The sequence below is a fragment of the Aythya marila genome (genome assembly GCF_965140915.1).
Source record: "Aythya marila genome assembly, chromosome: 1".
In the NCBI taxonomy this organism is placed as follows: domain Eukaryota; kingdom Metazoa; phylum Chordata; class Aves; order Anseriformes; family Anatidae; genus Aythya; species Aythya marila.
This window is the reverse complement of record NC_139042.1, coordinates 3,190,634-3,206,301: the sequence shown is the minus strand read 5'-3', so window position 1 is coordinate 3,206,301 and position 15,668 is coordinate 3,190,634. Positions and strand designations below refer to the sequence as shown.

Genomic DNA, 15,668 nt, shown 5'->3' with positions numbered 1-15,668 from the left:
GGGTAGGCTTGGCTGGCAATATTTACACCCCATAAAACTGTTCTGGGGTGGTTTTTACTGCTTCAGTCAGACATCCCTAATCCCCTGGGAGTGTCCGAACCTGTACATATTTGTTATCAGCTCCCACCCCACACGAAGGGAGCACCTGCAGCAAACAGGGACGTGCTTGCCAAGGGAGGCACCAGAACACCGCGCTCCCCGCCAGCCCCACGACTCTGCCCGTGCACCTCTGCTCTGAGCCTTCTGTTCTGGCAACAAAAAGGGTTTCAAACGGGAGCTAAAGGTCAGTTTGCAGGCTTAACAGCCTGGTGGGGCTCCCCGGTGTTTGTTTTTTTTTTCTCAGGATCCAAAGTACAAAGCCAGCAAGGAGATCTCTGTTGAAGCAGGGAGATGCAGAGCGATGCGATGCGCTGTGAGCGTGCCGCCCCTCCCGGGAGCAGATAGAGATGGAGAAGGAGCTCGGTGATGGGAAGGAGACTGAAACAAGTGCAGCATCCTCTGATCCTATCCCTGCCAAGATCCCTCTTGGTCCCTCTGGGTCCCTGTTGATTTCAAGTCCCAGAACATTTTTTGTCCATGGAGGACATGCTGATGGGAGGGAGGAAGCAATTCAAGAGAACTTTGCTGTGAGGAAACACAAGATTTGGGGAAAAATGATCCAAAAAGGCCCACTCGTTCCAACACTGTTGTGAAATCCTGGGATGAGCTAGTGTGGCCATGAGCTCAGCGGCACCGTTTCTGCCTCCAAGGGACATAATTCTTGTTGGGCACATGTTGTCTGCCCAACCCTATCCTGCCTGAATCCCAGTTGTAGGGACTCACTGAAAGCCCATCCTCTAAAACACTATTTAGAGATCTAAATCACGTAGTTTTTTGTTTTAATTATCTTAAGAGCCAAGAGATGGAAAAAGAGCGAACCCAAAGCTGCAAAGGAAAATTACCTCCGCCGTGGATATCTCAGATCAAAACCTCTTAGTTATATTTCAGCAGGGACACCTCCCACACCGTCCCGGGGCTAGGAACTGCCCCGTGGTTTGTGGCTGCGTCATTTTTATGAGACCTTGATCCAAGAGCAGGGCTTGATCCCACCACAGTCCAAATGAATCACTAACCGGGGCGATGACGACGAAGGAGGTTATCGCGAGTTGAAGCTATTTAAAGAAGTGATTTCTAGCCCACACCTATTCTGGTTATTCATCCTCTGGGTGTAGCTTTGCAAACACAGAAACCTGCCCCGTGTGAAAGCCATCCTCCAGAAGCACAGACTGTGTTTAACGACCCGAGTGACTCAGCAGAGACTTTCCTGCGAGGCCACAGCCAGGTCATGAAACCAGCAGAGTTCGCAGGGCTGCCAAACCCCAGCAAACCTCATCTCCACTCAGTGACACCAGGGTTTTCCTCGCAAGCTGCTCGTTATTCCCAGAGCAGACAACCCAAAGCATTTCCAGGTGAGACTTTGAAGCCACCAGCAGCTCCAAGACCTTGGCCAAACCCTCCTGGTGATGGGTGAGCCTCCACCCAGCCTCACGCCGGGGTTTACACGGGCTGTAAACGAGCTGAACATGCCTGTGGTTTGACTTTAAGCTGGTTTCTCCCATCATGAAGCACTCTGTTGACATTTTCCACCAGTAATTCTGGTTGTTTACATTTTCCACCAGTAATTCTGGTGTAACTCCGTCGGTGGTGTTTGCACCAAGGCACAGCAGAGCTCTGAGCATCCGTGATCACTCTCCGTTAAGATTTGTGTGTGCTTTTCCTTCTGGAAGGGGAATGGGGAGGAACGCACCACCAAATGGGGGCTCCTTGCCAAAAAAAAAAAAAAAAAAAAAAAAACAGAAATAGGGGAGATGTGAGACGCTTTATTTGGCAGAAATAAGGCACCAAGCCCCAAAACTGCACGTGGCAGCACGCCAGGTGGGGAAGGATGGGCACTTGGGATGGGCAGCTCCATCCCAAGCAGTCCAGCCCCCCTTTGACAGTGTTTCACACAGGTCTAAAGGATTTCCTTGAGCTTGGTACCTTTCCCTGGGACAAAACATCCACCCAACCAAGCTTCCCTGCACTGGACATTTCACTGTTTTAATCCCTGCAGGGCTCTGGGGCAGCATTTGCAGAGTCTCTGCGATAAATAATGTGTACCAGAGGAGAAACGGTGCCGTGCCACTTACTGCCAAATTGTGCCAGGGCTTTATTTTAAAAAGGGACGACTTGGAGACCTCAATCTTCTGCACAAATCATTCAGACGGCATCAGTCCTTTGGCAGCAAGGGAAGGACAAGCCCTTGCCCTGGGGTGTTGACAGAGACAGATGCTTTGATTCATTCCTGGTCAACCCCTCGATGCTCCTGGATCCAAGAGTCCAAGGTACACTGAGCAAGGCAAGAAGGAGAGATGATGGAGAGAGGGTTTGTACCTGCTTCTTTACGGGTTTATGTATCCATCTGCACCGACCACAGATGCTTTACAGGGTTTCCAGGAATTAAAACAGGACAGAAATGCAGAAGCACGATTTTCTCAGCACACACAAGACCCGGGGGGTGGCTGCTGAAGCCAACCCACCTCTCACACTCACAGGTTCAAACCCAGAGGTTGGGGCTGGTCTTTACAGCCAGCGACCCTGAGCTGTGGTGTATTTTCTTCTCCTGGAAGTGCTTTAAATAAATCTGGCTGGTGCCCAGAGGAAGCGGCTCTGCTTTAGCTCAGTGGGAAGTTAATTCGAGGAAGTCCTGTGACCTCTCGCCGGGCAGAAATTCGGCCAGCACATCGCCTGCAGGTCCCCCTGGCTCCTTCTCTGCTCCAGCTGCGGGGTTTCATCCTCCCACCCATGCTTCCTTTTATTTGTTTCTCTCTTTAATCGCTTGCAGCAGCAGCTGATGTCAGTTTTGCCGCACCCAGGGTTTGATTTTCCTTCTGCGCTATTCAGCACCAAGCCGCTTTGCAAGGGCTTCAGTGAAAGGGTCAGCAGGACCTGGAGATGGAGCCCCCTGAAGCCCCATCCCCTCCGAGGATGCTCAGAGGAGCAGCAGCAGCTCGTGGAGAGGCTGTGAGCAAGGAATTACCCTCGAGGAGGACAGCAATGGGGCAAGGGTTGCCGTCAGAGCACAGCATCGGTGCCGAGTGGCTTTGCTCCCCCCTTAGCATCTGCCCGGCTTTGGAAACGCACGATCGAGATGAACTCTGGCATCCAGCTCTGAAGCTGCCTTATCAGCCGCCTGCAAGGCACCAAGGGCTGGTAATTTGAGGAGTTTCATGCATGGATGGAAGCTGGGAGGAGGACGGAGGGGAGATGAATTGGCATCAGCACCGAAGCTACCGCCTGGAAGGGCTCGTGATGCTGGCGGAGGCAGGCTGGGTGGGAACTGTCATGCTCCTCCACACCCTGGTGCTCCAGGATGGTGTTTAGCTACAAAATCTCCCCAGAAAAGCTCCCTGTCCTCTTGCAAGGAGAGCCACCTGCCCTTTGCTGCCCCAAACCACCAGAAACCAGGCTGGGTGAGGCCTCGAGAGCTCAGCAAACAAGGTCCCCTTCTCCCACGGCTCACCAGCACCTCTGAGCTTGCACCGAGATAAAAAGCTTGGGATTACCCAGGGCACAGCCAGCTCCGTACCTGCTCCACAGACCGAGCGTGCCTTTTGTGCTCCCCAGAGCCAAATCTGCGAGAATTTGCACCATTTCCTCACAGAGAGGGCAGCAGATGCCCAGGGCTCCTTTCCATGCCACCCTCTGCTACCGTCCTCTTCTCCATCGCAGCTGTGATAACGTCTAGCTTCTGCAGACATGCAATTGCATTAAAATGCAGGCGATGAATCTAATCTACTGATTTTACCATCGGTTTTGCATTTATGACCGCGTCCTTCTGAGGCCGAGGAAGGAGCAGACTCGCTGGCTGCTTTCTTATCGAGCCGGGCAGCTTAGCAGGGGGGCGAAGAGGGGGAGAGCGTTTGTGCAGAGCCCGGCACCACGGGAGGATGTGGTGAGATCTGCTGGAACGGCTCCAGGGTCAGCATCGAGTTCGGAGAGAACTGAGAGCTCTTCATCATAAATAACAGCAGAAATGATCTCAGCCTGCCTCGGCGGAGTCAGCGAACGGCGCTGACTTAAAGCTTACAAAAAAAAAATAAAAAATAAATGAGGGAAGTGCAGAGAGCGCATTAAAAGGTGACCAAACCTTTTGCTGGCGTGGAGCAACCAGACTGGCAAGCAGCTCCTGGCTTTACAACCCGCAGCAGATAAATGAACAGGGGAGCAGCTCATAAATCCCTAAGCTGGGAAAGGCAAAGATCTGGAAGGACTCCGGCTCCCGTGATGGGCTGCAGACAGACAGACTCCCAGCGAGAGGAGACGGTGCCTTCACTCGTCTGGTGGCAGTGAGCATCCCCAGCCTCCTTCGGGCAGGAGCAAAACCAAATGAGGTAGACCATAAAGCTGCAGAAAGCTGAGCAGAGACGTCCTTTGAGCACCAGTACCTGGGGATAGTATTTCTGGATGGAGAGGGACCGAGAGGGATACAGGGGGCTAAAAGGTTCGTGCTCTGAGCATTGCCTGTTAGTGGCCTCCATGCACACCAAGCCACTGCTTCAGGTGAGCTCTTGGAGAGAAGCACTGCAAGAATTTAACCCCTGGCTTCCCTCTTATCAGCACCCTTGTGCTTTTGACAGCTTCCCAGCCTGTGCTGTGCACCGGGGGAAAGACCTTTTAATGCAAAAACTTGTGGCTGCTCCTGCTTTTAGTGAATTCGCTCATTGTCTCCTTTCCCATTTCAGGAAAAGCCCGCAGGGATGGGTTGTGTAACCCTCACCCAGCAGCAGAAAGGAGCTAAGTACTTCATAACGCAGGGAAGAAGGGGATCTGAGCGATGCTCTTCCCCCCTGCAGCATCTCCTCCTCATCCAAACGCAGGAGCACTGAATTCAGGAGATAAGGGCTAAAACTATACCCAAAATCAAGCAAGATATACACCAGGCTGACACAGCAGTAGCTACTGAAAAAAAATGGTTATTTCCTACTTTATAAAACAAGATTTCTCTTGTCTGGCTGGAAGCAAAACATAAGAATAGAAAGGACTGTGAATGAGAGCATCTCTCCCCGGTGCCAAAGCAGGAGTGAAAATGCCACGGCCCTGCTGCTGCCTGAGCTCCAGCTGCATGTAATCCTGCCCAAAACACCTGAACCCCCCCAAACTAACCTGACTCTCAGCTTTTCTCCTCCAAATATTGCCTGCACTCAGACAATATTGCCATTTAGCAAGAGCCTGTGCCAGTGCCTGAGCACCCTCATGGTAAAGAAACTTCTGATGTCCAGGCTGAGCCTCCCCTGGCGCAGCTCTGTGCCATTCCCACATATCCTGATGTCTGTGCCCAGGGAGCAGAGGCTGGTGCTTTCCCTGGCTCCCAAAAACCTGGGTTATCTCACTCGGTTCACAGACAAACCACTGCTCCTGTGCTGCACTGCAGCATCCGTGTCTCAAACGGGGAGTGAAGAACTCAGAGCCTGAGGATCAGGCACCACGTGCCCGAATTACAGACATCTCCCTCGCCTTCAGAGCAGGGGGAGGAGGAGCTGTAAGCACTGGGCTCTGTGCTCAGCCCAAACCCCTAAAAAAAAGTTAGATTTCTATCGCAACAGCCAAGGTTTCTGCCAAAAATTAAAAAAAAAAAAAAAAAAAAAGGAACAAAAGGAACCCCTGATGCTGTCCCAGCCAGCTCCAACATCAGCTTTGGTTCAGCAACGAGCACCCGGTCCCATTTTCACATGGCTGCACAAAATCAGAGCTCTTTGGGATCCCCTTCCCAGTACACCTTCCCTTTCCCTGCCACACTCGAGCAATTAGCTTTCTGGCTAATTTCTGTGCTGGAAGATGTCCGAAGCCAAAGCCTGATTCGAGGCTCACCCAGCTGTGCACAGAGCTGGCATCCCGAGCAGGGCTGGAAGCCAGGGGGAGCAAGGAGGGAGGGAGGGAGGATGCTCCGCTGGGGAAAAGAAGGCTGAGCCCCTTCCAGGAAACTCTGCAAGGCCAGATGTGGGAGGAAATTGAAGCAAATCTCAGCCTGATTGGGACGGGCTATTCACCAGCTGCTCCAGCAAAACCTTTTTTTGCTTTTTTTTGGCCAAAGCAGCCCCAGGCTTTGGGAGGAGACGGAGGAGCAGAAAGGATCTGGGTGCTGGGAAGGAAGGACGTGCACACACGATGGGCTGTTTAGATCACTCCGAGTGCCGTGTAAACACACAGGGATGAGATCCTGCCTCTGCCAAAGCTAATTCCCAGCGAGTTCAGTAGTTCCTTTTCACGCAGGGGTGAAAACCGTGGCTCCTGCATGTCGCTTCTCTGCACAGATTGTAAGTGCCACCCTTTCTGCGAAAGCAAACAGTTGTTTTTAACAGCTGACGCTTTTTGTTCCCACTCTCCACCCACTCTGCTTTCGCAGCAAAGCCCGGGGCATGGTGAACTCTGGCGCTTTGTCGTACAGCTGTAGCTGAAACTCTCCAAAACAAACCACGGCCACGGTCCTGGGAGATAACAGAGGTGCACACACAGCATCCCTTGCCTGCAGGCAGCGTCCCAGAGACTGGTGGACGTCATTTCTGGGTCAGGAAGTTCCTAAAGCACTCTGCTTGTTTTCTAAATAAGAATTAAAAAAAGATTGCACAAGGAAGGATTTGCTGGTTGCGATAGAAAGAGGATACTGGAAGGACTTTTTGGTGCTAAATACCCATTCTGTGCAATCACTGCACGAGCAGGGCAGTCGATTTGACCTTCATGGACATTTTGGACCCTACTAAATGCTGAATTGAATTGGAGAAACCCATGGGTTTCCCTGTGAAGGCTCTACCCCGTCTCTCCCAACCTTTTCTTCATGCTGGGCAGGCAGCAAGACCCGTTGCAGTGGGTGTCAGGTTGTTTCAGAGCAAAGTGAGATTTTTTGCCGTGCCATTTGTGCAGTTTCTTACACCTTCTCCCAGCTGTCCTGCAAAGCGACAAGATTGATATCAAGATCCCTGACACCCAGACTCATCGAGTTTGCCTTCGTGCAGAAGATGCTGACCCTTTTTGCTGGGCTGTCTCCTTTCCAAAGCAGTATGAATTCAGGCAGAATTGGGACCAGTAATGAGGAACGTCACTTTGCATTGCTTGGCACAAAGCAGTTCTTCTCCCCACAAAATTCAGTCACTTTTCCCAACATGGACAACTGCAAGGAAAAAACTGGAGAAGTGCTTTAGAGAAAGAGGCTTCTGGAAACTTCAGTAGTAGCCAGAGCAGATGTGAGCCCAAATTCTTCATTTTTTAATGCCAACTTTGTGGTCAGGGCAGCTAGTCTGTTTGGATCCTGCCAGACAACAACATCAAGGAGACACTAAGGTTTCTCAGCGTGGGCTTCAAACTTTTTTTTTGGTTAAATTCCCTTCATCTGGTGCACAGGCAGTGAAGGAGGCACCGCTGCCTCATACCTTGCTGGCTGAGCTCACGGCTCCCTCAGCAAGGGTGCTACGAGCCTGCCCACCAAGAGCCGCAAGCGAGCCAAAACCCAGAAAACCAGGGGGAGAAGATTTGGGCCACCCATTCAGAAAAGGTCTCCATTCTCCCTGAAAAGAAGCACTGGCAAGTCTGTGAATGATAAAGCCCAAATATCCACAGACATCCGTGGCTCCAGCAGCAAGCTCTGAGACACAGATGCTCGGCAGAAGATGAGCAAATGTGCTTTGGCCACCTACACCAGCACCCAGCTCTCTGCCATCAGATGTGCGGTGAGCGTCAGACGTTTCCCTACCCTTTAGTCCCAAAGAAAGTTGTTTAGAAAGACTCGGGCATCACCCATCTGCTATCTTTTGTTACGTGCAAGACGATTTTGTGATTCATTTCGAGTCACCATCCCTGGAGTCAAGACACGTGTAGATGTAGAACTTAGTAGATTGGCTCAGTGGTGGGCTTTAGGACTAGGTTAAAGGCTAGATGAGATGATTTTAGAGATCTTTTCCGACCTGAATGCTTCTGTGATTTTATATTGTCTCCAGCCATGAGACTAAATCATGGTGACCTATCTTCAGAAGGCAGCAGAAGGGTAGAGCAGAGGGAACTGAGATCTTCTATGAGGAGCCTTCCTTGGGGGCTCAGCCCTGCCTGCCACACAGAAGGAGCCAGCTCCTCCCGTCACACAAAGCCTTTTTGTCCCCCCTCCATGTGACTGCCCTCACTCAGACAGACACGGCACTGTCTCATGGAAGGCCAGCTGATATTTCGGGCTGCTGTGTGGGCGAGGAGGTCATCGGCTAGTTGGGCAGCCCGTGCCAGGGCTCCGGCACCCGCCCAGCCCAGCAGTGCTTCCTGAGGGGCAGAGGGCACCTCCTGGGCTCCAGGCTGGGCCTGGGGTCTCTGGGCCTGGCCCTGGGCACCCCTGAGCAGAGCCTGGCCTTTCAGATATTTATACACACTGATAACATCCCCCCTTTGAGCCTTCTCGTCTCAAGGCCTTAGGCCTTGCTCAAGTCCTTCATCATCCTTGTAGCCCTTTGCTGGTCTCCCCCCAGCAGCGAGGACACATGGAGGACCTTTCGCAGAGGGCACACAGATGGACGTGGGCTCTGCGTGAGCAGCAGTGGCATGGTTTTGCTCAGGAGAGAAGGGATGGATTTGATTTTGCCCCTACAGCTGTCGCTGTGGGTCCAGGCCTGCGCATCCCTTTCCCCTCCAGCATTTCGGCACTGCCAGATGAAGAGTTAAGGGGAAGGAGGACAGCAGTGCCCAACACCATCAAAAGCTCTGTGGGTGCTGGCAGCTGCTGAGCAACTCACCAGGAGGTCATGGCTGCAGTGAGGACCCAGCATCACTACACTCAGCCCCCAAAACCCACATCCCAAAGACCCCTAAAACACCTCTTTTACCCATCAATATTTTCTTTCCCATTTCTTGGATGAGGAAGAACATTCAAAGACATGTCTTTGCTCTGCCAGAGCCACCAGCCTTCACAGCATCATCCAGCGGTCAGGCTGCAAACCATTTTTTATCCATGGGGAAACTGAGTCACGGAGAAGCCAAGGGGCTCCTTTGCTCCTGGGGCTCATTGAGGGCAGAGCAGCCTGGTGTTATGGGGCAAGGGGACAGGCACACTTACTTTTGGCCGCTTCCACTGGATGCCCTGGATCCTTGACTTGTAGAAGAGAGAGTCATCGTTGGCGGGGAAGAGCGGGTCCTCAAAGAGCTGCTTCCTCCGCAGGCACTCCTTCTTCAGGGAGGCGTAGCGCTGGTTCTCGTACGGCTTCACCGAGGAAAACATCCTTCCCCACCGGCCCTGGGAGGACAGCAGAGCAGGAGTGAGATCTATAGGGTCTGGCCAGGGACACCCACTTCTTCTGGACCAAAAAGTTATGGCCGGAGACCCAAAAGTGCAAGTGCACCTTACTGGGTATGGGACTCCCATTTCCCCCAGAGTTGGCCAAACACCACCAAAACACCACCACCAACACCAAAGGAGATGACAACCTGCCTTTTAGTGAATTAAGAACCTATTTAGGAAAAATGCATCCTGTGGGGCTAATGTCCCCAGCGAGCTGGATATGAGCATGTTTTATGGTGGCTGAGCCCCTACCCTGGGCTTCACCAACACAGGTCACATTCTCAGCTCAATGTCAATGTTAATATTAAATATTTAGAATCTTGACTGTCCCCTTCAAAGACTGCAGGAAACGACCCTCTGTTGCCATGAAGCGATGGTCATGTATCTGCTCGGAAAGCAGCAATGAGTGCAGAGCCAGTGCTTCAAGAATCACCTTCTGCCCCCGCCATGCAGCCCCAAATTACACACACACACACACAGTTCATGGCTCCATCAGAGACGCCAGCTTCTCAGTAGACTTGATCGGGTCTGTTTTTAATTAAAAACAGCCTCTTGGCAGCGCACCATGTGTTTTTGGATTAATTATTCTGTCTTGACAAGCGTCTAGCTTCTAGGGCAGAGAGATGAATTTAGCAATCCAGGAGACAGCAGGAAACCATTGCCCAAACGCCTCTGAGAGAGAGCAGCTCCTCTCCATCATCACCCCAACATCTCTGTGGCTTGGTCATTGGGTACCAACCCCTTTGCTCCTGTTTTCATCCCTCCACCCCACAGGTCGAATCACCTTGGCCCCACAGCAGGTCCAAGGGTAGGAGGACCTCTCTGTTGCTCCCCTCTGCTAAATCACAGACCTTTCAAAGCTACTTCCCTATCCCTACCCCGTATTTATCCATGAATGAGCCGTCTTTCTCCTCAAAATGGGATGCCCTGTTGAATCCATGACAATTAGTGAGCCTAAAGCAATGCACTTTCTGATCAGAGCAATCCTATGAGAGCATCCCTCACCCAGCCAGCCTCCTCTCTCCTGGGCCAGACAAAACCACTTCACCTCTGCAAAACCGAAGAGCAAAACATAGGTTTTAATTATTTATCAGCCTGATTAGCAGCACAAGTGCTCATCACCCAGAGCCTAAGTGAACCCAAAATATCCCCCTTAGTGGTGGTTCCCTGCTACTGAGGAGTGATTGCTAAAGCATCTTGTGGTGCTTTCCCTCCCATATTTCCCACCCAGCCAGCGACCCACCTACCCCAATGCAGACATAATGAGCATTTAGTGACGATCCTACAGGACTATGGATTTGGGATTTTGTAGTTTATAACATCTTATTTTATGTGCCAAAGACAGGGAGAGGAGTCCCAGCTCTGCCTTTGGTGCAGCGCGTGACCTGCTGTATTTGGAGACCAAGGCTAGGACTCAGCTGCATGGGGTTGGTTAAAAAAAGCATTAATTCATACAAAAGCCTTTGAAGGCAGCCCAGAAAAGCAGTGGGATGCTGTGGTTAAAGGGCTCCTAGTGACGCTGATGTTTCAGGGAGTTTCTCCTTGCTTTCAGGACAGGCTCCCAGGTGCTACAAAGAGCCCCAGATGCATCACCTGCCCTTAGAAAAGCCTTAAAATAAATGGCCCGGTATCAAGAGCTCAACAGTACACCAGATTTACCCTTTCAGGAGAGCAGACAGCCTCACTGAGCAGGGAATGTGCTCAGAAGACAAAACCTACACCCAGGCTGCCAAGAGGGCCAGGACACGAGCTAGCCTCCAGATCTCCAGCAGAAGAAAGGGATGAGATGGGAGAAAACATGACCTCCATGGGGACATCCCAACAATGAATGAGCTCCTTTCGAGTGACAACCAGGCAGGACTTTGGCAGTGACAGCACTCAGCGCTGCAGAAAGCCACAGGCCAAGCAGCAGCCCCAGGAGGGGACGGTTGGCAGCCACCTCCTGCATGAAAACTTCGGGCTGGGAGAGAAGGATGCTGCCCATGGAAGGGACATTTCCATGAGATGCTGTGCAGAAAGAGCTTGTGAGATTTAGAAAGGGAGCCTGGAGGGAAGTCTGGTGGCTTTTGGAGAGCCAGGATAGTGTTAAGGCAGGAGTTGTGGGTTTGATGCAGGTGATGCTGGACACCGCTCCACAGCCTGTCCTGTGGCCAAGGGCTGGCACTTGGCTGCTCCTCCGTAAAATTGCTCTGCAACCGCAGCTTGGAGCCGTGTTTTTCAAGGCCCCTTGCAGTGCTGACTTCCGTGAGAAGCCCTGGGAGATGTCCATCCCCATGTCCTAGCCCTCTTGGCCAAGGATCCCCAGCTTTCCTGCCATCCAAATTCACTCAGGAGAAGGGGGCTGACTCCTGGCCCTGCTGTCCCACCTCGGGGTGACTGCACCCCTTGGTCGACAGGGTGGAAACAGATTTGAGTTGCTAAGGAAGAGCCTTATGTAAGCTAAATGTAAAAGGATACTGCTCAGGGTCATTTAAAAACCCTGCAAAATAATCAAAAGCAAGGGGGGAGGGAGGCAGGGAGAAGGATGTTCTCGGGGCAGTGTTAAAATTCATTACTGTCTTTAATTTGCAGCATTTCATGCTTACCAGACCGAACCTCAGATCTGCGACATTAACATGCTCAAGGGCTGCCTAATTACTTCTTGCCTTCTTGCACGAAGCGGGGATGCTCCAGGAGCAGGGGAACCGGGCATTTTCATGCATGAATTAGCAAAACTACAAGCACAGGCATTTGTGTGTTTGGGTAGGGAGCGAAATCCGCGCTCCTGACCCTCTTTGCAGAGCTGAAATTTTGGAAACTGGTCTGAGCCCGACCTCGGATCAGTCACGAAGCAGTTAAGCAGGAAACTGTGATTCGAGGAAGGAGCCAAAGACATGACTCAGGGCTGCTGTGGGCTCCCCCTTCCACCCCCAGCATCGCCCAGGCGTAGAGCTCCCGGCCAGCTGGTAGCGATCACTGCAAGGCGGATAAGTAATGACAGTGCCAGAGCTGGCCAGGACCAAATACTGCCTGAAAGTCTTTTCCTTTCTCTCTCTGAAACCAATTTCTCTCCGTCCCTTCCAGCCCAGAGCCTCCGTGCCACAAGCAGCTGGCACGGGCTCGCCGCATCCACGTTATCACAAGGCTGCGCCCCAGGCAGGAGCAAAGGGCTCCTTGCTTGCAGATCCCACAGCTTTTATTTGTCTGCCTCCGAGTCAGACTAAACAGTTTACTCTCAGAGGACGGGATCTGCGTCCTCGCTGAGCAGGAGATATTTCTGATATCACGTTGCAAAGGTGTGGGATCGGTCAAGGGGAAGATGAGGCGGGGACCTCGTCTTTGGTTGCCCGAATCCCAACCAGGTGAAGTTATGAGCAGCCAGGCTCTGGCTAAAATGTTTATTTAAATCATTATTTTGCCTCCTGGGGTGTTTCTATTGATGTGAAACATTGGGATGGGACAGTGCTGGGGTTGCTCACCCTCCTGCCAACACAAAAATCCATCCCTGCAGAGGAAACGTTGCCGATGCAAGGACAGCTTCATGCACACATTACCTACAACCCGCAAAAGAAGCAATCAAACCACGGATCCCTTTCTATACTAAAGGTGAGATAAGCATTCCACACCTCCTAGCCAAGGTTTCTACAACCAAAAAAGCCTCGAGCCTCAGGCTACAAAGTCTCAGTCCCACTTAAGGGTCATAGGGACTGGCAGTGGAGCTGGCAGCAGGTCCGAGCCGCGATCCCAAACCCTTTTCCCATTCCCACGGGGCCGCCTGCCATCGCTCTGCTGGACTCCAAGCGGCGTGGCCCAGAGCCAGCAGGACCGCAGAGCATCCTGCCCGCACCCGCCATGCCCGCAGGGACCGGGAGGCGAAGCCACACCGGCGAAAATCAGAAAACATCAAAGGCATCATCTCCCCGCAAATTGACGGCGGTAAACCGGGGAGGCTAATTCCCATGGGAAGCCGAAGGTTCTTCAGCTCCAGATGTTCCTCAGCAGCTGGGCATCTTTTTTTTTTTTTTTTTTTAAGTAGGTGCTTTAGCTAAAATGCACATTACTGGGAATTTACAGCTGTTAACTCGTTGAAACAAAGCTGGTGAAGAACGGAAGGTTGGACGTCCCTTTTTTGGCCTTTATCTAGGTAAAAAAGTTTCTCCGTTCTCATCTAACAGCTAAAAGTCCCCCCAGGCTAAAGCTAAAGCAACCTTTTATACTCTTAATGATATTTTATCCAGATCTGGCTTTTGTCAGCAGCACAGCTGGGGTCTGGATCCGCACCCCTGAGCACAGCACCTTTTGGTGGTATTAGTTAGGTTTAGTTGTATGTGCCCACACAGGGACAAGCTACCCCCCCAAAAAATGGGTGTAGACAGAGTGGATTTAGTCTTTCCAAAAATTCCTGATGGGATTCAGACTGTCCTTTTGGAGTGAATAAGCTTTTTACAAGCACCTAACTATGGCAAGTGCTCCCTGATGAAACCTCGTGGTGGGAGTGGGGCAGGGACCCTGAGAACCCACCGATGGCTTTGCACGGAGCTGCAGCTTCCAGGTCTGGTTTTAATGGGAAAACCTGGGATTAACGGGTCAGGACAGCCACCCACAAACACGTGTTTTTCCACCCTGGTGCCAGCAGGTCATTAGGGTGCACAGCAGTGCAGGGTTGCCCTCTCTTCCTGCAGCACTTTGCAAGCGGTGACTCACCTGGAAAGGAATGAGGAAAGGCGGTCCTGCTGTGAGTGATCCCAGCTCCTGGCTGTCACACCCTGCCTGGTTCCTACAAATAACCATCTGGGGATGCCCCGACCCGTTAACCTGTTGCTGGAGCTCCTCTCTCAGCCCCAGCTTGCTGAGCTGCCACGGTCGAGCTCTGCCTGGCCAGAGATGCTTTTGTGGCCCCGGCCAGCCCAACCCTTCTGCTCACTGCAGACTTTAAGGGCAGATGGGATCAGGACGTGCCCAGGCTGCCAGTTTTGTCTGAGGGATGGAGAAAGGAGCAGGAGAAATTCACTGTTTGGGGTACAGCTCATCCCAACCCACTCGTGGGCTGGGGAGGATGGAGGAGCTCAATTTTGGGTACCCCACCAGGGCCACATGTCCCCAGGAGCCCTACCACTGCTGGCTTTATATCAGGGTTGTGTCCCGTGCCACAGCAGGGTTAAAAACCCTCAGAGAGTGGCTAAGGCCAGCACTGAAAGATGAATTCGTGAGTTTTGCCAGTGCCCAGCCCGTGGAGATAGCGATCACCTCGCCACCGAGCTGTGACCCTGGTTAATGATTACAGGGAGCAGCGCGAGGAAGGGAAAGGCCACGTCTGAGCTCGCCTGGCACTTCCCAACAAATCCCTGCCAGGGAGCTCCTCCGGGGCCATGTGGAGCATCCTCAGCCCAGGAAGACACAACGGGCATCACCCCATGAACACCGTGCTGGCCACACGCTGCCCACCCCATCAGGTTACAGGAGCATCCCTTTTCCGCATCCCTTTTGATCACCATTCATTCAAAAATAAGTCAATCCAGGGATGTTTTCTGCGCAGGGCCAGGCTGAATGCATATTTCTATTATTTATTCAGGGCTTCTAATTGAACGTCTGGACCAGGCTCTTGGAAATCTGCTCACACCGGCTCCCCAGGACGCCGTGCACCGCTACAATACACTCAGGCCGATTTTCTTGCCAGCTGGACAAAACCGTGGCCCAAGGGCAGACCTGTGCCCCCGTCACATCCCTGCAGAGGGAAAGGCAGAGGAGTCACGGGGCACTGCCTGAGGCAGCGCAGCCAGCCTCGTGCTCGGGCGTTCGGGGCCGCAGCGAGGCTTCTTGAAGAGGTTTTGGGGAAATTCATTCAGAAAACCCGTCATTAAGCACAGATAAAATGCGGCACGTCTCCACGCAAATGCTCAGCCTTCAATTGCTTCTGCAGCCGCTGGGATAATTAAAGCAATTGAACTCCGAGCGATGCAGAGACGCGTGCCCGAGAAGCAGGAGAGATAACGGGACTGCAGCTGCTCCAACAGAGCTGGAGGGAGGCAGGCGGGTGCTACGGGATCAGCCCCGGCACAGAAACACCACGGCACTCTGCCTTCCTCCCCCTTGGTGCCCCTCTTTTTGTTTTTCCCCTTCCGTAGGGTCTTAATCCCCTCGGGAGCCCCTTCCTGAGCCCCATCCTACAAATCCGCAAACCCCAGAGCCCAGCTGGGTGCTGCCTGACTGCAGAAGGGCATTCCCCTTGACCTCCCCAAAATGCAGGACATCTCCATCCACCAAGAGGACGTAACCTTTTGTAGGGTCTCCTGCCCAAATGCAGCACTCATCCTCAGCCGCTTTGGCTTCCCAGCAGAAGCCACGACCACAAAGGGGGAGC

At 52.5% G+C, this 15,668-nt stretch overlaps 1 protein-coding gene across 2 annotated transcripts in view; it reads right to left on the bottom strand.

The window, feature by feature from the left end:
- CAPN5 (calpain 5) overlaps positions 1-15,668 on the bottom strand; it is a 44,382-nt gene that overhangs the window by 25,201 nt on the left and 3,513 nt on the right. The window contains exons 1-2 of one of the 2 annotated variants that reach the window (XM_082751542.1): positions 14,012-14,035; positions 9,107-9,283 (exon numbers count right to left, since the gene is read on the bottom strand). In XM_082751542.1, coding sequence (XP_082607668.1) covers positions 9,107-9,268 — 162 coding nt within the window. In that variant the 5' untranslated portion in view covers positions 9,269-9,283; positions 14,012-14,035. Of the gene's footprint in view, positions 1-9,106; positions 9,284-14,011; positions 14,036-15,668 lie in introns of those variants that run through there. The other variant, XM_082751541.1, reaches the window with a different exon arrangement.